At 42.1% G+C, this 23,089-nt stretch overlaps 1 protein-coding gene across 1 annotated transcript in view; it reads left to right on the forward strand.

The window, feature by feature from the left end:
- LONRF2 (LON peptidase N-terminal domain and ring finger 2) overlaps positions 1–18,911 on the forward strand; it is a 31,412-nt gene extending 12,501 nt beyond the window's left edge. The window contains exons 2-12 of the mRNA XM_086482182.1: positions 3,342–3,460; positions 6,424–6,546; positions 7,192–7,350; positions 7,820–8,045; positions 10,063–10,159; positions 10,538–10,652; positions 11,914–12,035; positions 12,843–13,001; positions 16,063–16,225; positions 18,238–18,387; positions 18,753–18,911. Of these exons, the coding sequence (XP_086338308.1) occupies positions 3,342–3,460; positions 6,424–6,546; positions 7,192–7,350; positions 7,820–8,045; positions 10,063–10,159; positions 10,538–10,652; positions 11,914–12,035; positions 12,843–13,001; positions 16,063–16,225; positions 18,238–18,387; positions 18,753–18,911 (1,592 nt within the window). The remainder of the gene's footprint in view (positions 1–3,341; positions 3,461–6,423; positions 6,547–7,191; positions 7,351–7,819; positions 8,046–10,062; positions 10,160–10,537; positions 10,653–11,913; positions 12,036–12,842; positions 13,002–16,062; positions 16,226–18,237; positions 18,388–18,752) is intronic.
- The last annotated feature ends 4,178 nt before the right edge of the window (positions 18,912–23,089 follow it).

Genomic DNA, 23,089 nt, shown 5'->3' on the forward strand with positions numbered 1-23,089 from the left:
TTAGGCTGTAGCTGGATATTTACTTTTACTTCCACACCTACCCTAAGTTGGAGTCAGCCAGCTGGTGCTATGGTTCCACTGACAAAGAATATGAGAGTTTCAGTCCATATAGCCTTGCTCTGGGACCAGCTGCAGACCTTCCTGGCATGGTCCCACCTGCAGCAGGGGGCTGGGGACAAGGGGACTGCGTGTCAGGTGTGAGCCGGCAAGTTTTCAGGCTGCACTGCCATGTCTGAGTAGGGTGAGTTTGACTGGAGGCGGCTGGGCACCGGTCCAGCTTACGGCATCTTGTCTAGCTGCTTCATCTCGCTATAGTATAACAGGTTTTCCATAGTTTCATAAATACTCCTCTCTTCAGTAAAGCTGTTGCGATTTCTTTTCTTTTTTTTTTTTTTTAAACCCTCTTTCTCTGTTAACTAAACATTCCTTGCCAGTTACTCATTAAGATGGGCCACACCTTACGCTTTCCGATTGAGACTCGGTAAACAAGAAGTGCAAGTCCTGAATACATGTAGCTTTTTCTGATTTGCCTTGGGGTTGGTTTTTTTTCAGTAACTTGTTATTTTCCCTTCATGTTGTGAGAGCCTTTGGACTTTGCTTCGGGAGGACTTGCAGCCTTTGCCACACCGTTGTGCTCTGCGGTGGCTTTTTTTGCTTCAGACTTTTGCAGTGGAGCCAAGATCCCAAAAAAGAGCCGACGAAGCTGTTCCCTCTCCGAGTCTGCTGAACGTATGAACAGTGCTCAATCATGTGCTGGGAAGCATCAGCGTGGCTGAAATGTGCAGTAGCAAACAGAAGCAGGAAGCTGGTTTGCCTGCCCCCTAATCTCACACTGCTTCCTTTCCCCTATGGTGCCAAAAAATACCTCACCCAGTGCTCTGCCTGGTTGCTCGGGCACCTACCTCTGCTTACTGCATCTACCCCCTCAATGTACTCTGCACAGACACCCTGCAGTAGATACGGTGATGGAAATCCAGAGTATGCATTCATATTTAATACAAAGAGAAGACACAGACTGCTTAAATGGTAGCTAAATTCAATAGTCTCATATTTGAGCATCTACTGCAAGAAAAAAAAGAGCTTGCTTCTGAAGATCTTAGGTTAATTTTTTTTAATTTAACTTGCAGTCTTTTAAAGAATTATCAGCTAGAGATGTGGATCACAGCTGCAGTTTGCATGTGTAATAGTCAAAAAAACCCAACCAAGACAAAAACAAAGAAACAAAAAACTGCACAGAACTCCACAGTGTCAACTAGCTTTTGCAGAGCTGCTTATTTTAGGTGTGGTCTCTAGCCATCACTGTCTGGGACCACTGGGGCAGTGCCACCCCTGGTATGTCATTCTGCAATTAGTGTATCTGGCATTGGTCCACGCTGCAGCCAAAAAAGGCATCAGTCCTTGCTGCCTCTTTCTTTCTCATCCCTTGTCCTGGCACTCGTGTTTGTGTGACTGTACAGTGAACCAGTTGAGGGGAAACTGATCCTCTTAAACCTTTTTATTTATTTGTTTTTATTGGATTAGCTTTCAGTCAATTGACTCCTCGTTCTGGTTGTCTGTTCAACCACGCGAGCCTGGTTTGCTGCACGGGCGCTAGTGTCAGCTCAAGGGAGGGGAGGAAGTGGAAGAGGGAGGCATGATCTTGGGCCATCCCTTCTGGTAGGTGCTTGAACTTAATGAGTGGTGGCACCTGCAGCAGTTAACATGCTTATTTTGTGTGTCCATGCACATGTGCATTTGTGCCCAGGCTTTGTATGGGCCATGTGCTCTTACAGAGGATGTGTTTAGGATGCTCGTGCTGAAGTGAGATGCAAACAGTGAAGCCAGAGCAGGCTGGAGAGAGCAGGAGAGGTCTGGAGACAAGAGCCCTGTGTCGGGATGTGCAGGAGACTGTAGCAAAAGTCTTGAGAGTGCTAGTTTGGAGGTGAAGTTTAAAATTTGTAGAAATGAGGCAATCCTGTCTCTCAGCACACCTTGGAGACTTTTAAAAGTTTAATCCCAGTTATGACATTGTTAACCAGCTTGCACTTGGGTAGGGGTTACTGCACTCAGCTGGCACCATCTAGCAGCCAGCTTCCGGCCCTCTAGAGGCCTTTCCCACCACGTGAAGGTCAAGAGTGACCAAGAGCAAATTGTGCCTAAATCTCATCTCCTGAGATGAGATAAATGCTTTAGTGGACAAAGGCAGAGCATTGTTTGGGGCTTAGCATGCTTCTGTAAAGGCTGCTGACGCAGCCTGCCACGGCATCCTCATGGCCAAGCTGGGGAGGTAGAGGTGGGAGGGGTGGAGAACTGGCTGGACCACGGGGAGCACAGGGTGGCGTTTAATGGCTTGAGGGCTGCTGGGTGGATGGCTACCAGTGGCATTGCTCAGGTGTTGGTAATGGGGCTGACTCAATTCAACACCTTATTAACAACCTCCATGAGTGGGCAGGGCGCACTGTCAGCGAGTTTGTCTGTGACACCAAACTGGGGGAGGAAGAAGCAGTTGATGTGCTGGAGGGCAGGGCTGCCATTCGGACTGACAACCTGGGACATGGGCTGACCTGTCTTGCCTACTTCAGCAAAGGCAAGTGTGCCTGGAACAGAATGACCCCCTGCAACAGGATGGGCTGGGCTGGGCTGGGCTGGACAGCAGCACTGCAGAAAAGACCTGGAGGCCCCAGTGGACAAGCTGAACATGGATCAGACAAAGTTTTACTGTGGTACAGGAGATTTTATGCTGGAGGAAGTTCTCCATCTTAAAGTGTGTTATAGAGACCTTAGGAAAGGACAGAATAATAATGCTTGAGATGTTCGTAATCCACGCAGACCAAACAGTTCATCAGTGTGTGTGGACTGAGGCAATGTGTGTGATCATGAGGTTTGCCTGCCCTGAGGAGGGCAAAGGTACGTGGGTGGCAAGTGGATACAAAATGTGAAGGCTGCATGCATTTTTTTTTAACAAGTGGCTTACAGGAACGTTTTAGCTGCAGTCCTGGATTGGTGATTTCTCCCAAGCAATGCCACGCTTGGGGGAGAAACACTCGGGGCATTTTTTCCTTTTGCTTTCTTAAGTGTCCTGTAAGCAAGGTGAGGGAAAGAGCAGGTGGCGTCCTGTATGTGAGTATGAAATCTGTCCTGCTAGATAAAATGTAGAGGTTGCTTCCCAGCTGAGAGGGATGTATTTTAAGAAGGAAAGAAGAAAGGAATTGCCTTTTTTTTTGCTGTTACAGGAGAGTATAAATGCCACCATTGTTCAGTAGTGCTTTTTAGGTTGCTCTGGCTGGAAATTAGGTTACTGTATTTAGCATGTCCTAGTGCTTCTTTTAATGGAGTTCCTTGCAACCATTTTTGTTTTCCAGCTCCTTGCAAGTGTTCACTAATAGCACAGCGAGCAGAACTCTGTATGTTGATGAAAAACTACCAGCAAGCTCTTCACGACGCGGACATCCTCTGCCGAAACAAACCCCACTGGCCTGCGGTACGGTGCTTGCATTTTGTAAAGACTAAAATGAAAACTACTTGTTCTTGGGGCTTCTCTCTGGTGGGGACATTGCTGCTTAGGGTGTTGTTAGAAGAACGTCGTGGCATTAACAGGGCTGGAAATGTCTACTGAAAGCTAAGTTCTTCATAGGGCAAGTCTGGAAGGTCCTTGGTGTATCTTGAGAGTGTGGGATTTCAGTGGTGGGCAGCCAGTGATGCGGTTTTGTTTGTGCTGGTGCCCATTGATCTCTTAGGGCTAGTGCTGCAGCATGGCAGCAGAATCAGGTCTGTAAGGCTCTGGCAGCCCGGGATGGCCCTGCAGGTCCGTCTGGGATGGTGTGTCCCAGGCAGTGGGTGGCTTTGACAGCCTATTGGCCAATGTGTCTTTCTGAGGAGCACCCCAGACTGTATTTCAGGGTTATTTTTTTTCCCCTCACTTTAGAGTTCGTATCTGTAATTCCTACCTGTGTCACAGTGATTCATGGAGGGGGTTGCTGTTTTTTTTTCATAACAAAAGGAAGTGCTACAAGGAGCACTGGTTTGTGGGCAGTCTGAAGCAAGCATCAGAAATGATATTATGAGAGAGACATGGAAGGAGCACGTGGTGCCTGTCGGTACTGCTGGTTGCCTGAGGCTAGACTGAGTGTCCAACAGCTCGCCCCACCTAGGATTAAACCTCCAGTCAGTCCCTCACCCATCAGTAGCAAAACTGCAGCACAGGTTTGACCAGATAAAGGCTGTTGGTTCTATTTGGAGAGAGGGTAGCACAGGGAATTAGGGAAGGATTTTAGGCAGACCTTGGCTTCCCTGTGAAAGCTAAGGGGGTGTTGCGTGAACCCCTCAGCTGCCTGCCTCAGTATGGGAGGCTCCTGCTAGCCCTCTGTTTCCAGCTGGGGAAAATGTGGGGTGAGCAGAGAGGTGCTGTCTAAAGTATCTAGTTTCTGACATGTTAGATACTTTTTTCTGAATGCTGTCTGTTTTGTCACCCATTAAACCCAAGAAATTTGTCATTGTGGCATAACCGGTAGTGTCACAGACGCATTTCACTTGTGCTTGCGTGTGTGTGAGAACTTCCACATAAGCTGTGGTGATCCAGAATCCATGTTCTCCAGGAGTTCTGGGCACCTGCTTTGTTTTGTACCTTGTGGCATCCAGTGGCAGAAATTAGCTCAAACATGTGCTGTGTAGTTAAAAAAAAAAGATAGACCACAAACTTAAACTCATTCTGGGAGTAGCTCCTGGGAGGTAAGTGTTCACCTATGAGTACCTTTTGGCTTATTGATAACTGAACTGTAATGGCTTGCTGAGTTACTGGTGAAGCTCTTGGGTCCACTGTAGTCGTTAGAGCAATATGCAAGTTGTTTTCTTTTCAGTCGCTATGAAACCGAGGTCCTTGGACTCTTGGAAGCAGGGAGAAGTTTCCAGTTGTACTTCTATGTAGCGGATAGAAACAGATACCCTCCTGCCTCCATCCTGCTTGCTGCACAAGGTCCTGCCTGGACCTTACCTTTCAATCCGATGCTTATCAGGGCCATGTGAAGATAGGAAAGGGAAGGTGACAGCAGTACTTTCAGAAGTGTAGGGCCCTTGAGTCCCTGGGCCTAACTTCTGGTGTTGGATCTTCAGGCATTTTGTCTGTAGACAGCCCAGCTGTCCTTGGATAAGGAAATTACTCTTGTGGCCCCAAAGGACAAGGCCAAACAACCTTGTAGCCTCCCCATTGCAGTGGAGTAATCTTAATAGCGATGTCAGGCATGTTAGGACCTCTCTAAAAAGGTTTTACAGGGGCTGTGCAAGCATCAAGATAAGAAGATCAGGGTCAGGCCTTGCAGTATCTTTCTTCTTACTGCACGCAGGAAGAGAAAAATTTATCTCTCCTTGAGAGATTGGTGTGTACTGAGACTTCTTGTTCAGGTCACCAAATGCCATACGTTAACTAACCTGTCATACACAATGCTCGCTAGTTGCGTTTGGTACAAGTCTCCTTCTTCCCGACAGTAGAAAGGTAAAGATCTTAATGGGCCTCAGCTTGAAGGGCTATATTGAGTGAGGGAGGTACCTGCTCAGGAAGATTACGTGATACTGGATCTTTTGGCATTAGTATGATTATTAGTATTAGTTAGATAACCAGAAAAGTGTATCTGATTATCTAACCAGCCTAGTTAGACTAGTGAAATTGTACTTTCAGCACAGCCTAGGGGTATTCAGGTGGATCAGAGGTGCACTTGCAGAGCACACTTCTGTCTGATAAGCAAGAAGCAAATATTTAAGTGCATAGTTAGTTTCTTTTCATCGTTAAGGAAGTAATTTCTATAGTCAGATTTGAACTGTAAATTGGTATCCACGGTGAAATTCAGAGGTGAGGCATTCCTCTCTTGCTACTAGTAACAAGTAAAGAAGGACTTGTCCCCAAGCTGACTACCATTCCTGTTGGCCATGGATATGTTGTTCTAGGTTGTGGGAGAGGTAGGATGGGCTAAAAGGTTTCAGGTTAAGCATTGGTAAGTTACCCTAAATTCATAATGTTGTTGCTCTTCTCTAACCAAATGAAGTCAGTGAAAAATCATCTCTGTCCTGGTAAGACACCTAGGAGAGAAGTGAGAGTGTTCTGAACCTAAAATCTTTTGCTCCCTCAGCTGCTGTTCTCCTGGGTGTTAAGCCTGGTAGGATAGCAGTCTCTGTCCCTGTGGAGAGAAATGCCCCTCCTCATTCTGCATCAGGTCTCCCCTGAGGAAGAGAGCGGTGTCTTTGGCCGGGGGTGCGGCAGCAGGTTACTGGGGGTGGTTCTTTCAGCAGAAGATACTGACTTCCCTTCAGTCACCTGTGTCAAAGAGGTTGTAACCAAAAAAGCATCTTATTCTTCAGCTGCAGAATGGCGTCAGCTTCCAAATTTGTTTGCTGGTGTCTTGCTGCCACTTCAGAAATGATCTCTAGATTTGTACATTTCCTTTGTGTGAACAGGGCCATTATGTGAAAGCAAAAGCTCTTTCTGGATTGGAAAGGACTGAGGAAGCATTGAAGGAGTTTCTCTATTGTGTTGCCTTAAATCCTGAATGGAGCTCAATGAAGAAAGAAGCCCAAAAGGTATAAAATGTATTTACTGTCGTCCACTTCTTGACCATCACGCTGCTCTTACTCCTGCAGCCAAGTAAAATTCATGTTATTGCAGGTGATAGTAAGCAGCCGAAGGATAATTTGATTCAGTAGATTCTCCAGTAAACCTTATTAGCATTATGCTGTGCAAGGCACCTCTTGGGTTTGAATGATGCCTCAACAGGAGGGATTGTATATTTGTGGATTCCACTTCTAATCTGTAGGTTTGGCTGCTGTCGTTCGTAGATTACGCTTGAAATATGTTGGCCAGATTTGAGTACACCTGAATTTCATAGGCTGAAGGCTGCTAATTTTAGTGCCCGTTTTTAGTACCCAGAAAACCATTTTTAAGTGGGAAGTGGCAGAGGGTTGAGAAGGTGGAGCTATGTGCTGCCCTGTCCTGGAAAAACCCTGCAGTTGCTGTAGCAGTTCATCCCTTATGGGAAGTTAGGCACACTTAGTGCTAACCAACCATCATCAGATTCTACATGACTGTGGGCACTGGAGAATGCAGGATGTCCTGGTTATTGTAAGCTTCTTGGCATCCAGAAGCTGTGAAGTTTGTGTATCTGTGTTTGTATAAACATAAATACCTATATTGTAATTATTATTATTTTTTTTTCTCTAATTGACTAGATAATGTGTGAGATGTTTTTCCCAGCCTTTGAAAATGTGCATGGTAGTCTAACAGCACCTTTCTCTAGTCGAACATCCCATACAAGATTGAAACCTGCGTTTCTGAGTAGCATAAATACGCAGACAGCTGTGGAAGATAGCTCTGCTGGGTCCTCAAAGGTAAAGTAAAGCGCATTCGACATAAAAATACCAAAGTAGCACAAGGATCTGACTGATCTGTGTGACATTGTCTTTGTCTGCGCTCATGTAGGCTCTTACTTTCATGGTAAACCTGCTTTCTCCATTAATGTTGGATCTCTTGTTGAAATGTACTTCTTCAAAAGAGTAAGAGAATGAAACTCTTTCTTCAGAAAACACTGTGATGCCTTCACTTGGGGGTTGATTATGTTTGTGGGTGTGTTTTTTTCTGCTCAGGATTTTAGTATGACAGCAACATAATTTCTAGACACAGGAGCTGTAGGGAGAAGTGGCCCTATTTCATGCAACTGGAGAGTGGCCTTTGATATGAACCTTTCTCCCGTGCTAAGCTCATTGTAGGGACATTGATCTATTGCTGATGAATACAACTAATAGGAAAAACAAAGCAGAATTGTCTCATGCTGTATGCAACTGTTCTTAATTTTTTTAGGATACTGTGTTCAGGTTAACAAAAACCCCGTCCCAAGAATCTGATGTATTTAGAAGCACTGATTCTCCTGTTTCCCATCATGTTCTGGATCTCTATTTTGAAGACAACAAGAAGTCTTTGGGAGCTATTCTCTCCAGTTTACCTGGGGTTGGCTTGAAAAGAAAGCTGTCCAGTGATATGAGGGATTTACAAAGCTTGGATGTCTCCAATAAGATTCCTAAAAAAGGTTTGTGTTGTGACTTAGAAAGGGGATTTCTTTTGCACGTACTGGAAAACGATAAACTACCTTTTTCCTCCTCCTTTTTATAGCTGTCAATGAAACATTCCCTACAGGGATTGGAGTAATATTTTGTTGTCTGATGTGTCTTTTTCTGCTGTAACAGCCTACTTACCTTATTGCAGAGCAGTTTCAATTCATTCCATGAACACTGTATTTTTCTTTCTCAAATGGGTGATTTCCAATGTGTAATCAGCTAACAGTTTAGCCTTTGCGTTGCTGGTGCCGTTTCCGTTTTCTAAGTCTCGGAGGTATAGCTGAACTTCATTGTCTTTCTATATGAAGGAAAGATGGAGTAAGCCTGGAAACTAATCTTTCACTGGCATCAGAAACAGTCACATGCAACTTTACATGAAATTTTCCAAGCAAACAAAGAAGCCTTTTGAAGGGTAATAAGCCCCCCTAGTTTTCTGTCACTTGATAGCTGTGCTTGCGATTGGTATGCTTCTCAGGCTTCTAACAAAGGCCTCCAAAGTGGTTTTAGTACTCTGGGCTAAAAATGCTGAAGGCAATGTATTGCACTGAGTAGCAAACCAAATGGTTAAAACAAGACTCAGACAGTGCTGCAATACTAGTGTGCATTTTTTCACTAAAGGAAAAAACAACCTACACCTCCTTAACAAATCTGACTTCTGCCTTGAAATATTAAAAGTCTTCAGGTGCTGCTGTCTGTCTGCCACCTCTGCAAATGCTCAGTTGTATGGCCAGTTTCTGATCACGTTGCTGTGAAGGGAAAAAACCCTGTACTTGTCTGTGAAGTGCAGACTCAGTAAATAGATTGTGAAACCTGACCCGCCTGTATCTTCACAGAGAAGGCCAGAGATCACATTTTACCCATAACCATTAATTTCTGGTCTGTGCTAGATCCCGATGCCATGTTACTATTTGCAGAATTAACACAGTTAGGTTCTTGCTATTACTAAATGCTAACATGTGAGATGTAGGTTAAAGATAAGGCTGTTTTTCTTTGTAGGCCACCCAACACCACTGCGCCCTCCCCTATCCTGTCTGTGCTCAAGATAAACCAGATGCTGAGCATAAGTTTCCCTTTAACGAAACATGCTAGTGTTTTAACTTAACATAAAAAGATAAGCTTTATTTTTATTTTTTTTTAAATTATCAAGAATTTGGTTAATAAAAAGGATGTGGAAGCAGCATTCATGGTTCTGTTGCAACTCATCACTGAGCAACAAAGATGTGGATTGTAAAAGGAGCTGCAGAATCTGCTTGTATAAATGTCATCAGAAGCTCGAGCTGATAACTCTTGAACTTAAATGCTGCTCCTGTGAAGTTTGAAGCCCATACCCTTTAAGCAGGTTAACTACAGGCATATGTACCACTCCCAAAAAACTAGGGTGGGCAGAATTTTAAGTGAAGCATTTTGCTTCTATGTTTGCAGAGTGCTGAGCTAGTGAAATCAGTATTAGCTAATGCAACTCCGGTAGTCCTTAAACTTTAAGCTGTCTGAAACTTGGGATTTGCACAGCAGCCTAGTCTGGAAGAATGTAAGCTTTTTTTATACTTGTAAGAAAAATTACCCCTGCTGAGAAATCTATAATAAACACTGATGAAATAGTTTGACTGTGTGTAAACAAATTAAATTCTGGACTTGATGTACTTTAAAACATCTGGACTGGCTGATGTGGGAGTGGTGATGGTGGTGGGAAAGCAATAGCAGAGTATTTTAAAAACTAAACTTTAAAAAAACCCAGCCATTTTTGGAGAGGCAAATCATGGGTATTTAGCTCTAAAGTGCTTTCTCTGGCCATAGACATCATCCTTTGCACTCCAGAAGATTATCTACCAGGAAGTCTAAAACTTAGATGGAAAATATGTTTGTTTGGAACAAAGCTTCAAAAAAGAAAAGTGATAAATTTTATCACTTCTATGGAAACCTAACTTAAACAGCATCTGAAATTACAGTAATACTAAAATATTTATTATCATCATCTTCTTAACTACTTAGATGCAGATGTTTTACCTGAAAACACTGCCGTCACTTCAAGTGAAATACCAACAACTCTGGTGGATGCGTCGGATTTTGAGTGTTCCCTCTGCATGAGGTATGACTGCATTGACCTGGGATTAAGATCAGAAAGCCTTTCTAGCTTCTGAAAAAAAGTTTATATGCTGTCAGAAGGGAAACCTGCCAGCGAATGTCTAAATCATTACTCTGCTCCTTTTTTCTGAACCTTGCATCTGGTGAATCTTTATGTAGTTTTCTCCATTATGCATGGTTTTCTCCATTGTTTACTGCTTCTGAAAAATGAAAACCTTTTTTTATATCCCTAGATAAAACTGTCACCTGTATCACTTTTTTTTTAATACCAAAAACAGGAAAGGAAGAGATAGCTAGGTCTAGTCACTCCTTTCCACAGTTTGGGAATTTGTGTTGTTTGTGTTGGCAGCTTAGCTTCTCTGTTCCATGTTTTCATGTTCAGGTTGTTCTACGAACCTGTTACCACTCCCTGTGGACACACCTTTTGCCTCAAATGCCTCGAGCGTTGCCTTGATCATAATCCACATTGCCCACTCTGCAAAGAAAAGCTATCGGAAGTAAGTATGTCCTTGCCTTGCTTAACAAAAATGCACAAAGGTGTGTTCTTCTGAAAGCATCTACATGGGGATTTTCTGTGCTCTACTTGAAAGCTGCATGAAAAGCAATGTGGCCAGCAGGTTGAGGGAGGTGATTCTGTCCCTCTACTTTGCTCTGGTGAGATCCCACCTGGAGTGCTGTACTCAGCTCTGGGGCTCTCAGCACAGGAAAGACATTGACCTGTTGGAGCGGGTCCAGAGGACAGTCACAAAAGTGATCAGAGAGCTGGAACACCTCTCTCATAAGGAAAGTCTGAGAAAATTGGGGTTGTTCTCTGGGGAGACCTTACCGTAACCTTTCAGTACTTAAAGAGGACCTATAAGAAAGATGGGGATAGACTTTTTAGCAGGACCTGTTGTGACAGGACAAGGAGTAATGATTTTAAACTAAAAGAGGGCAGATTTAGCTAGATAGAAGAAAGAAATTTTTTACAATGAGGGTGGTGAAACACTGGAACAGGGTTCCCAGAGAAGTGGTAAATGCCCCATCCCTGGAAACATTCAAGGCCGGTTTGAATGGGGCTCTGAGCAACCTGATCTAGTTGAAGATGTCCCTGCTCACTGCAGGGGGGTTGCACTAGATGACCTTTAAAGGTCCCTTCCAACCCAAATTATTCTATGATTCTGTGAAACCAGAACAATACAATAGTATCCACAGCATCGAGCTGTGCAAAGACCTCATTTGCTCCAGAATATATTTTGTCATTCCTTGGAAGATAAGTGGGATTTGCTGGTGCTTAAAGGAATTGAGACTTCCAATATCACATCAGGCTCATGCCTGTGGAGTCTCAGCCATAGCCCTGTTCATACCACATCCCAGTTTCTGTATCTGCCTGTGGTGAACATGGAATGGTCACTCCTTGGTCAACGCTTATGCTCCAGCAGACATACTGTGTCTTGTGTGTGGAGTACTTCTTGCCAGTAACCTGGTAGCTCTAGATGAAAAGAATATATGTACCTCTGCAGAAGTGAGGAGGGACTGCCTCTCACTGGTGGTACAGCTTCTGCAAAAAAAAGGGCATGCAATTATAGTTAAATGGACACTGGAGTGAACCATGTATCCTAAAGTGGAAGTTTTGATGCCTGAAGGCTTGAGAGGAGGAGGAATCAGTACAATCCTGATGAACATGCTGTTTGGCCTTAGAAAAGGGATGGGTTGGGAGGGAGAGATGTTAGACCTGTCATCTTGTTATCCGACTTAAGAGTTGACTCTTCCTTGCAGTTTTTGGCAAGCAGAACTTACAAGAAGACTGTCCTTACAGAAGAACTGATAGTCCGTTACTTGCCAGAGGAATTATCTGAAAGGAAGAAAGTTTATGAGGAAGAAATGAAGGAATTGTCAAAGTAGGCTCTTTTTTTACTACTGACAGCTGTTATAAAAATGTATTTTTCAATCTAAATTACCGAAGAAGCTTCATTTGCTTATGAAAATGCACAAAATGAATGAATATGTTAATGAGCTGCCAGATATTTTGTATTTTGACATGTTGCAGGTAAATCTAACAATATGCTTGGATGGTAGAGGTGTGCAACAGTATTCTCTAAATGTAATTGGTTTTCCCTCTGAAACAATGTAATAGCTTTAAAAGTTATAATGGGATTTTTCTGTGAGTGGAGTTCAAATTACAAATGGGTTATACTTTGGGTTGGGAGAAGTTCAAAGATCCAGTTTTGTCAGTGACTTGTGGATCTTGTACTGCAACTCAACTAAAAAAGAAAAACATGCAATTAAGCCTGAAAAAATGGAGTTGGATTAGTGGGCTTCTTTGTAATTAAAGGGCTTTACTGAGCTTTGGAATTCTCTACTATGGCTAGTTCTTAGGTAATATATTACTGTGAGAAGTTATCACCAAAATCTTGCTATTTTATTTAATCTAGATATTTCGGTATGAACGCATTTGGGAAACAGGCTATTATTTCCTGACTTTTCCTCTATGAAAGCAGATTAGAAAGATTGTTTCCTGCTGTATTAACAGGAGTCCTGAAATATGTTTGTCTTGTAAAAATGACAAACCTCGACCAGATACGTGTTGACAAAGAATGAATCTAAGGAAACTGCTGGAATCAGTGTCTTATCAAGGGTTTATGCTGAATATAGCAGTACCCAGAAAAAAGCTGAATTTTTTTTTTTTTTCAACAATTATCTTACAGTTTGAATAAAGATGTTCCCATCTTCGTATGTACCATGGCCTTCCCTACCATCCCTTGCCCACTCCATGTCTTTGAACCTCGTTATCGTCTAATGATAAGAAGATGCATGGAAACTGGTACCAAGCAGTTTGGCATGTGCTTAGCTGATGAATTAAAAGGGTAAGGAGATGAGCTGAGAATGTCCAGTTGTTGCAAAGGCTGTTGTGACGCTAATGGAGTACTACAGCGCAGTATACTTGTCTCCCCAAACCACTGCAGTTCCTTCCAGTCTTGTATGAAACAATACTAAAGTTGCTAGCTTTTTAGTTTTGTATCTTTAACGTTCCTTTGGACACAAAGATGAAATTTTTATCGCTCCCCTGTTGGATGGATAGCAAGAATACAACTCATTCTGCTACTACAGGCTCCAAAAATAGCACTTAATTGTCTGTGTGGTTGGAAAGCTTTCTAGCTTGTTTGTTGTAGTGAAAGCTGACTGTCTGGATAAGGTTGCTCCCTCTGTCTATTCAGTTTTAAAAAAAACCCAAAAATAATGATAATAAAAAAACCCCAAACCTTCCATAGCTTTCCTGCATAGGTGATATCATTTGAATGAGACAAAGTATACCCTTGGCTGAAAGTTTGTTTTGCTGCTGAATGTTGAATTTTGATGTTTGTCTTTACTGCTGTGTTGCAATGTCTAAACTATCTGCAATGTGTGGGTTACATTGTCTTTCTGTATGATCTTACCTTTAATTCATTTTTGTGAATTCTGACGCTGGTGGTGTGTTTCCAGCTCCCTATGTGGAGACTGACTAGATGACCTTCAACGGTCCCTTCCAACCCGAACTATTCTATGATTCTATGAAAACCTTCAGGTTTTTAAGTCTTTTATAGATCATAGGTTTTTGGCTGAAGGGGGTAAGATGTTTGTGGGGAAAAAATGAGATGGTCTTAAGAGAGGTCTACCTAAAGAGATGTAATTGATAATTGCTGACTTCAGAAGGTACATTTGACATGATGCAGAGTATGGAATGGGTGATGAGCATGGGAATTATCAAGAACACATTAAACAGGCATCCTCAGGAGCAGCATTTTTGTAGGTGATCATCACTGGAGCTGAGAGGAGGGCAGTCATACAGGGGCTTGGCAGCCTTTCCTTGTCCAGTTCAGGTTTTTTTGGCGTGTTGTTTTTTGTTTGGCTTTTTTTCCCTCCCAGGCTGGACGGTAAGGTGACAGTAAGAATATAGGAGATGCTACAGCTTCCAGTTGGCTTTGACTGTGCTTCATGCCATTTGGTATGCTGTCAGTGCTGCGCTCAGTGGAGTTCAGGCTCCAACAGCAGCTGATGCTCCCTGGTCCCTTCCAGGCCTCTTACCAATTTTCTGGAAGCAAATACTTGTAAGAGTGAGGACAAAATGATGCTAGGACATAAGTAATAACTACCCTTATGTCTGTGAAGGCTTTTGGAAAAGCCAGACTTGCCTGGAGTCAAGTCTAATGCAGAGGACCAAGGGATTACAATCCCAAAACCACAAGAATTGGTTTATTAGATAGTGTTATAAAGGGTATTTTAAAATGCAACCAGTATGGTTAGACTTCTATGTCCTGTTTTAAGTTACTAAAATGATTAAACTTTTTAAGCGTGGTAAATTAAATCAAACACTGAAGCACAGGAAGCCTTCATTTGTAGATACATGGCAGGCTGTTGTAGCTTCTTACCCAAGTAAAGAAATTATTTTGTTTATTCAAAATTGCAAAATCAACTAGGAATACAAAAAGTGGGGAAACTTGTTTTGCCTCATCTACTAAGACATGGATACATACCTCCCTTGAAAAACACAGTGACAAGATGTTCAATACATTATCTTTGTTTTATTTTACTTTTTTAGTTATTTTATTTTAAGCTAAAACTGGGAGAAGAATATAAAATTTTAATTTGTCAGTACATTTTATACCCATCTCCAGGCACTTTCTTGTCTCTCTTGGATTAAAGTCACTTTCTATCCAAAACTAACTTCTCAAAGAATGACAAAATAGAAAAAAATCATCACTTCTAGATTAATTTCTAAATTCAGTATGAATGTCACTAAAATCGTCACTTTAAAACAGTTGTTATGTAGCTGTTTAAATAGTGTTTAGTCTAATATTGTTAAAATAAACTCACTTTTTGTAATCACACTGGTAGAGCACTGGGACTTAGCTGTGTGCAGCTGTATTCTTCTTGCTCTTCTTCAGTTTGTTCTGTACAATGGCCGGGAGAGAACGGTTGTTTACAGTGGTGAGCTTTTTTTTCCACTCCCAAACCCCTGACTTCTGGTAGAGTAGAAACAGGAGTTGTTTCCCCTCAGCGCTGCTGTTTCTTCATCACTCTGCTGTCAGAAATGGTAAAACAACTGTTTCACTGATGAAACATTTATCAGATCCTGCAGGGATTTGGTATCTTGAGATGAGACTAGATACAGTGCATGCTCCTGCTTAGCAGTAGGTTGAGGTGCAGAGCTGCCAATGCTGGCAGATCGATGTACCGTGGTAAAGAGTCATTGTGCAGTCAGCCTCTCTAGTGAACTCGCTACAGCACAAATGTAGAGTAGGTAAGCATGATAATTTAAAATAAAAATTTGTTGCATGCTTGTTTCTAGGGTGTGATTAAAACCTATGCCTACTTTAAATATAGCGGATACAAATGTGTTTTTGTCAAGATGATATTTTGGGTTTGGTTTTGGGTTTTTTGGGGTTTTGGTTTTGTTTTGTTTTATTTTTTTAACTTAAAGGAAACAAATGCAAGAAAAAATGGTGCTATGTAGAAGCCTTTTACTTCTTAAGCCTGTAATACTCTGCTTACACCTCGGATGATATCCTTCCCGGCCCTGCTTTTGTTCCTCAGTTTCTGGACTTCCTTATGGTATCTTTACCCATCGTGTTTTCTTTGCAAATCAGGTGAATTTGCCACCAGCAGCTGGCAACTCCCAGCATGAAACATACTCCGTTTAGTTTCCTGTCCCTTTCCAACCCTCCCACCCCGCAAATAATTCACTCTGAAAATGCTGCTGCACTGGACCTCTGAGGGAAGGCAGAAAGGGTGGGGGTTTGTGTGACTTATGTGAATAAGCAGAAATGTGTTGTCACCGAAGCAGGATCCTCTTTCAAATAAGAAGTGGTGAATTAGGCCCAGTATTTGTCCTAATGTGTATAAACACTTGTTGATGACTTCCACTTTTATGCCCTTCTGTCATTTCAGATTTGCAGATCATGGCTGTATATTAGAGATCAGGGACGTAAAGTTTTTTCCTGATGGGCGCTCAGTTGTTGATACAGTTGGTGTCCGTCGTTTTAGGGTCTTAAGCCATGGCCAGCGAGATGGATATAACACAGCAAACATCGAGTATCTTGAAGATAAAAAGGTGATCTATGGTGCAAAGTTATTCATACCCATGTATTGCTGGATTCACTTAAATAGCCTTTCCTTGTTGCATTTCAAGCTAGCTGTGCATTATTTTTTAAACCAGTATCATTATAAATACTAAAGCTCTATTTTGAAAACCATGGAACAAACTTTGTCTCTTCCTTCCCTTTCTTCCTTTCTGCCCTTATTATCTCTGCTTGAAGTGTTGCATTCCCTTCATGGACCTCAAAGTAGCTTCCGAGACTCAGGTACTGAGGTCTGTCATGATGTGTAGATGAGGTCAGAGTAACATTTTAAAACTGGTACAGGCTTGAAACCCTTTGAAGAGCACATACCCCTGTTGTTAGAGGACTGACTATTCTCTTCTTGCACTGAACAGAGAGTTGGCAGACTTCGTACAACTTCCAAGCTCTCATTTATAGAACAGGTCCTCAAACAAGTGTGGGAGTCCACTCTTAAAATGAGATCTTAGTGACGTGTAGTTAACTGTGCCTGTACAAGCATCCGTCAGAGCTGGCTGAGAGCAGAGAAATGCAGAGAGAGGAGTAGTTTTTAAAAACAAGTCCTTGTATAAAATTTGTATCAGGTGAGGTGCTTGCAATGGGTGTTGGCCAAAGGGTGGATTTTTGGCCATGCTTAATGATGACTTCATGGATCATCTTCAGAGCATGTCTGTAAAACCCCGATCCCTCTTAACATTGAGTTTAGTAGTAGTCTTGTGCCAATTGATGAAGTCCAGTCTGGTCATACAGCTCTTCAGCATGCTGTCATAGTTGAAGTGCAAGTCTGTAAAGTCTTAGTAGGGCTTTTCTTACAGGACGATGCAGTTGTTCACCAGGGCAGGAAAGGCAGATTGTATGGCGGTGCCTCCCCTGCAAAAGGTCAGAGTAGGTAGTCTGCTCAGAGTGAGGGCTCTGCTGTGTTCAAATCCCCAATGAAGGGTGGTTAAACACAAGTATCCAGGCATTGTTTGTAGATTGTGTCAGAGAACCCACCTCTTCATAAGAGTGAGATTTACCTTGTCTCACTTGAGGGGCTGATGTCTATGTTCAGCACCCTGTGTTCATGTTGTATCTGATAGTGAGAAATCTCAGTTCAAAGCTGCCTATTTTACCTGCTCTGTCTTAGGTACCTACCTTAAGATGAGATTAGTTGCCCTCTAGAGCTGTTCCTCCTCTACTGTGAAGGGCATCCAGAGCAGCTAGCTGAGATGTGTGTCTGAGCAGCACAGGTGAATCACACCATTGATGTGTACAGATGACAGAAAAAATAAATAAATTAACAACCCCAAACCAAAAAAAAACCAAACAAAAAAACCCAAGTCACCAGTTTGTAGTGTTTTTTTGCTTATGCTTTTTTCATTTCCCTGATAGCTAACAGTTAGGTTTGTGCAACTAAACCACTCTTTGTTTCAGCAAGGGTTTGTTGGTTTTTTTTTTTCTTTTTAAATGACCGTTCCTGGTATTGGGAAAGCATTTGCTTTCTCTGCTTCCTGCCTGCTCAGGTGTCTGCCCTCCTCCTCCTCCTCCACCTCCTCCTTGGCTGTCCTACCATGGCCTTAATACTTCTATAAAATACTGCTGGTCTCCAAGTGCCATAGACCTTCTGTCTCTGTGCTCGGTGGCAGTAGTGTTTCTTTTGTTTTGCCAGACGATATACCAATGTTCAGAGGTCCTTCTGTGAAAGGGACTCGAGGTTGTGGGTTTGAGATGATTAATACGATGTCCCAGGGTTAGAGAGCGGGTTCTTCTGTTGTGCCAGCATTTACAAATGGATATTAACGAGGCAGTAACTGCTCCAAGAAATGTCACTTCAGAACACCTAGGGGAGGGTAAAAAGACTCCAGCATCACAGGTTTGAAATCTGAGACTTGGGTACAGTTTGCTTAGATAAGGACATTTGAACAGCTGTAGTCACTGCATTATTTTGCTTTCGCTTGCTTCTGGGGAAGCGTATGGACTCCATGATATCAAACTTGTTTTGTTCCATCTCCCTTCTTTTGACAATAAGGTTGAAGGACCGGAATATGAAGAACTTGTCCGCCTTCATGATTCAGTTTATGATCAAGCCGTTGCCTGGTTTACTTCTCTTAAAGACAATATGAAAGTGCAAATTCTCAATCATTTTGGGTCCATGCCAGGAAAAGAACCAGAGCCACAGGTAATAAAACCTTCCTACTTATGCAGCCTTATGATATACAGAATTTTTACACAAGACTGTTTTCTGACAGGTTTTTGCTGTGACTTTGTACATTCTAAACTCTTAGTTACCCAATTTTGATCTGTTAGCACGAAGCATGGAAAACAGTTAATCAATGGAAAACGATAAATGTAAGTTGATATCTGAAGAGATCAGTCTTAATGATGTATATAGACCAGGAGAGCACCTGAAATTAAGTGTTTAGTTGTCGCTAGAACTGTTTTGTGGTGACTTTCTTAGCAAGTAGAAGGTGGGAAGGAAGGTGGTGTTCTTCATGGGGCAGTGCTGGTGAATACATGATTGCAAGTCTTTCCATCCTTTTGCAGAGCAACCCCAGTGGTCCTGCCTGGTACTGGTGGCTCTTGGCAGTGTTGCCTCTGGAAAACAGAGCTCAGCTGGCTATATTGGCTATGACCTCCCTTAAAGACCGTCTTATCGCCATCAGACGCGTATTGATATTTGTGACTCGCAAAAGACCCAGATAACATGGACTTCAGTTGTGAGTGGGCACCGAAAACATCTCACGACAAGTTGTTCTGGGGGACGGCAAAGGGGGAGGGGTTGTCTTTTGGTTTTTGTTTTTAAAGATTCCTTCAAAGAGGAACAGCCCTTTCTGACTGCGTCCAGCATCCATTGATTGCATCGGTTTGTTATCCTGGGTATTCATCAAACCTTGCACTTGCTCCTGTTGTCCTGGTGAAATCTGAGCCTCTACAAAGCTGTGCTACGGTTAGAGTGTAGCTGATAGATGTGGATAATTGCTTCAAAGTACTACGATAGAGTTGATGTTTCTAGCCTGCAAGAGAGTTAAGTACTAGAGTAGCACCATTGGCCTGCATGTGATTTGGATTTCCACTTGGTAGGAAAAGGAAACTGGACAGTGGATTGAAGAGGTGTTTCCTAGACTTTCCTTGAAGGTGGTGAACAGAAGAGGAGTTACGCTGCCCAGCAGAAGTGTGCATGAAGACTATAACCAACAGTACGCTCTGTTAGTGAATCAGTAGGCAGTCTGTCATACGCCCTCATCTCTCTCTCTTCAGCAAATACCAGTCTGTGAGGAAAAAAAAAATTAAGCCGTTTGTGGTGAAGGCATCTGGGGATGTTTATTAGAAAGAATAATAGCTACTGAATAAGTACTCTATTTAGTAGCCTTAGGTAATCCCTCGTGTGTGATTTATGTGTTGTAGCAGATTGAGCATGTACAAAATGTTTAGAAAGGTGTACTTTGGTTTATTTGAAAAGAAAAATCAAAGTAATCCTAGCTGGTCTTATCGCTAAATTCAAATCAAACCGGCTCCCTAAAGCATGATAAACGCTGCTGTGAAATAATGATTTCGCCCTAAGTACGAGGGAGGCGTGCTGCAGTTTACTCTGAACGCCTGCTCTGCGAGTGGGACCGGTGAGGAAGAAATGTGGGGAGGTTTCCATCTCCCTCCTGCCTGCAGTGTCATGCCAGCCTCCCGTTATGTTGGGGTGATCTCTACTGAACGTGTTTCAAACCGAAAGTATTGTAGTTTAGTACCAGTTGCTGTATGTGATGGAAATCAGTCCACAATAACACCGTGAAAGGAGGCACAAACTGAACCTATAAAGGCAAGTCTCAATGCAAGCTTAAGTCAGGTGTTAACCTTCATTTGTCTCTTTAATTATTTTTTTATGTATTGTTAATATCTAACTTTGATAGCTGTTAAATTGATCGCTTGTCAGTCAAATGATCAACATTTGCTCAACTGCCAATGAACTAACTAACAGTGTTACCAATTCAATTGGCCTAGTTTCCTATAAGTAGAACTGGTATTACCAACAGGGAAAAAACGTTGACTTGAATCTCTATGTGCTGCAAGCATAGCAAGACCAATGTAAAGACTTGTTCATGTGCAGAAGTCTGGTAAGGAGAAATGGCTGTTTACCTAAATGGTCAAAGTGCCTGGTGTCTCTTTTAGTTCTTTTGTCCTTATTTGTCAATGAAGATGTATTTAAAGTTTCTTTTTTCACTTTGCACATGAATTCTGGAAGAAGACTGCATTCAAATGCAGTGATTGAGATATATTACGTGCTCTCTTTGGGTATTGTAGTTATAACCTGTGTGGTCTGGAAAACAAAAGTACAAGAGTTTTTTTCCTTTCAGCAAATGGCTACCACAAATGGTTTCTGTAACATACCCTGAATGTACTGTAACTGCCTCTACCTTGAACACGCCTTTTCTATTTAAATAGTTCGTTAAGTATGTTCTCTGAATTGTGAAGTGCATAACTTACAACCAATGATGTCATAACCTCTACAGTAGCCTTCTGCAAGTTCTGCTACCATCACCAAAATACTCAAAATTCAAGGTGAATGCATTTCCTCCAGGATTTGAAGATCACGAAGAGGAGGTCACTAAAGTATAAAGGAATTGCTCTATATATGAGGGAGGAAATGTCAGTCAGTAGGTCTTCAGCCCACTGTCAGCTGAGCTACCGAAGAGTGGTTTCGCAAACTAATTCTCAGACCAGAAGATGGACTGTATTTGATCTCGCAATCCTTTCTGTTCAGCTTCCTGTTCTTCCCGTCCCTTTCCATGCTGTGTATTTCCTCTAGACTCACTCATCTCGCTCCTTCGTGTGTCTGGCCTAGTTTTGGGTATTACTAGTTTAGCTGCAAGGGGGTGCCGATGGTATTTGTATATTGCTGGTCCCTGATCTTACATGTGCTTAATTTTACCTATAGGAGTGCGTTTAAGAAAAAAAAAAAAAAATCAAGGTGCTAGTTAGTGTCTTCTTGGCTTTGCCTCAGTAACTAATGTGAATATTCTTTGCAAAAGTGATTTTTCAAGATATCTACTTTTGAGGTACTTCTGAGAGGAAACCCTATGGAACAAGAGAGATTGTTTACTGCTGTTCTGTAATGTGTAAAGACACATTTTACATGGAAAGTGACATTACTGTGTTCATGAAGGCCTGCATAATTAACGGAATGATAGTTATCGAAGAGAAAGCTGAACTGTAGAGGGATTTTTTTTTAGTCAAGGTTTAAAGCGGTTTGTGAATATTTCAGTGACTGATGTTTTGGATAAATGATAACAACGTAGGAATTGGCTGTGTATGGATGCAAATAATCATATTAGCAGCTCAAAGCTGACATTTCTTCCAAAACATTGAATGCTGATCGAATAGCAAAGCTTTAATAAGTAAACAAATAAATAAAAAATCACCACTGCCCTGTGGTACTTGCTTTCTAAGGGAAAGTACCAATTTCATTGTTACCAAATTCTCTCTGCCATATAATCTCTACAGCATCCAGTAGTACCTCATGGGAAAAGCTAGCTATCTCATTTCTCTCTAGAGGAAACGTCCACGTTACAGCTGATCTACGCTTAGGTGTAACTTGTCGCCAAGGTACATGTGGGAGCATTGGAGCTGAGCTCCTGGAAGAGATAGACAGGATTCGTTGCCTTTCTAGCTCATTACACTTTTCTTGCTTGCTGTCCAAGCAAGGATGCTGGGATATATGATGAGTCTTTTCACTGTGGTGAATGTGGCCCTTCTTTATACATCATAAAGAGGCCAAAAAAAAAAAAAAATCCCTCTACCTCTACACCTGTTGTTCACCTGTAAAGCTTCAAGCTACAAAATGATATATATATTTTAACCTTTTTTTGTCTTTCAGAAGCATACTAATTGTTTGCCACTGAGGCCTTTTATCTACTGTATTTTAATATGTTCATTTGATAGTCATCGAGATCTCTTTGTACTTCTAACCTGTAGATCTTGTCATGTTTCTTACTGCTCCTTTTTCCTCGTTCTCCAGTCCACTTTTAAATTGATAAATAGAAAGCTGTACACTCTCTATTCCTATTACATTTTACACTAGTGGAACTGGTATTTTGGTAGCGCCTTAATTTTGCAGTTGTGAAATGATTGTATCAACTCTTATCTGGGGCTTCTGACCAGATTTAAACGAGTATGTTTAATGTAGATAAACTTGAAACCATTTTTTACTGTTTTAAAGCTAGTTATGAAATGGAGTGTGTACATATGTATAAATATAAATTATTAATCTGCACCTTTTTGTATCTAGTAAATACAGGAGAAGTTCATGTTCTAACCACATTTGCCACTTCTTGTTTCATAAGCAAAGCCAAAACTTTTTTTAAAAATTGCAATGTTCATTTCATGTATATTTGCAATATTCATGGGAAATGTATTTAATTTATGTGATATTTGGAATAAAACAGATTGAATTTATAAGAGTGTGAGTTTATGGGAAAGCTTTATTGCTTTGTGAGGGCTAAGAGCTAGAGCTGCAGTAAATACGGTCTGAACAGAAACATGCCGCTGATGTGATGCTGTCAGAAGGGGGATGATAGATTGATTTCCCCGATGGGAGCCCCATGGCTGAGAGCTGGCCTCATGAGGTTTTAAGAAGCAGTGGTTAGATGTTGGAGTTCATGGCAAAGGTTTTAGCCCCAGTGTGAGAGAAGGTGGGGGGAGGCTGCAGAGGATGCAGCACGGGGGGGGCTTGCTGGGGACCTGAGGCAGCCTGTGGCACTGGGTGTAAGTGTAAAGGGTGGATTTGAAGGGGAGCTGGAGGTCCCCAAGGTGTGCGTGAGGTAAGGAGCCCTTGGCAGAGGTGGGACAGGGGAGATGAACCCTTAGCTCCCCCAGGAGTGGGTTGCAACAAA

Source organism: Leptosomus discolor, chromosome 1 (genome assembly GCF_034619465.1).
Source record: "Leptosomus discolor isolate bLepDis1 chromosome 1, bLepDis1.hap2, whole genome shotgun sequence".
NCBI classification, from domain to species: domain Eukaryota; kingdom Metazoa; phylum Chordata; class Aves; order Leptosomiformes; family Leptosomidae; genus Leptosomus; species Leptosomus discolor.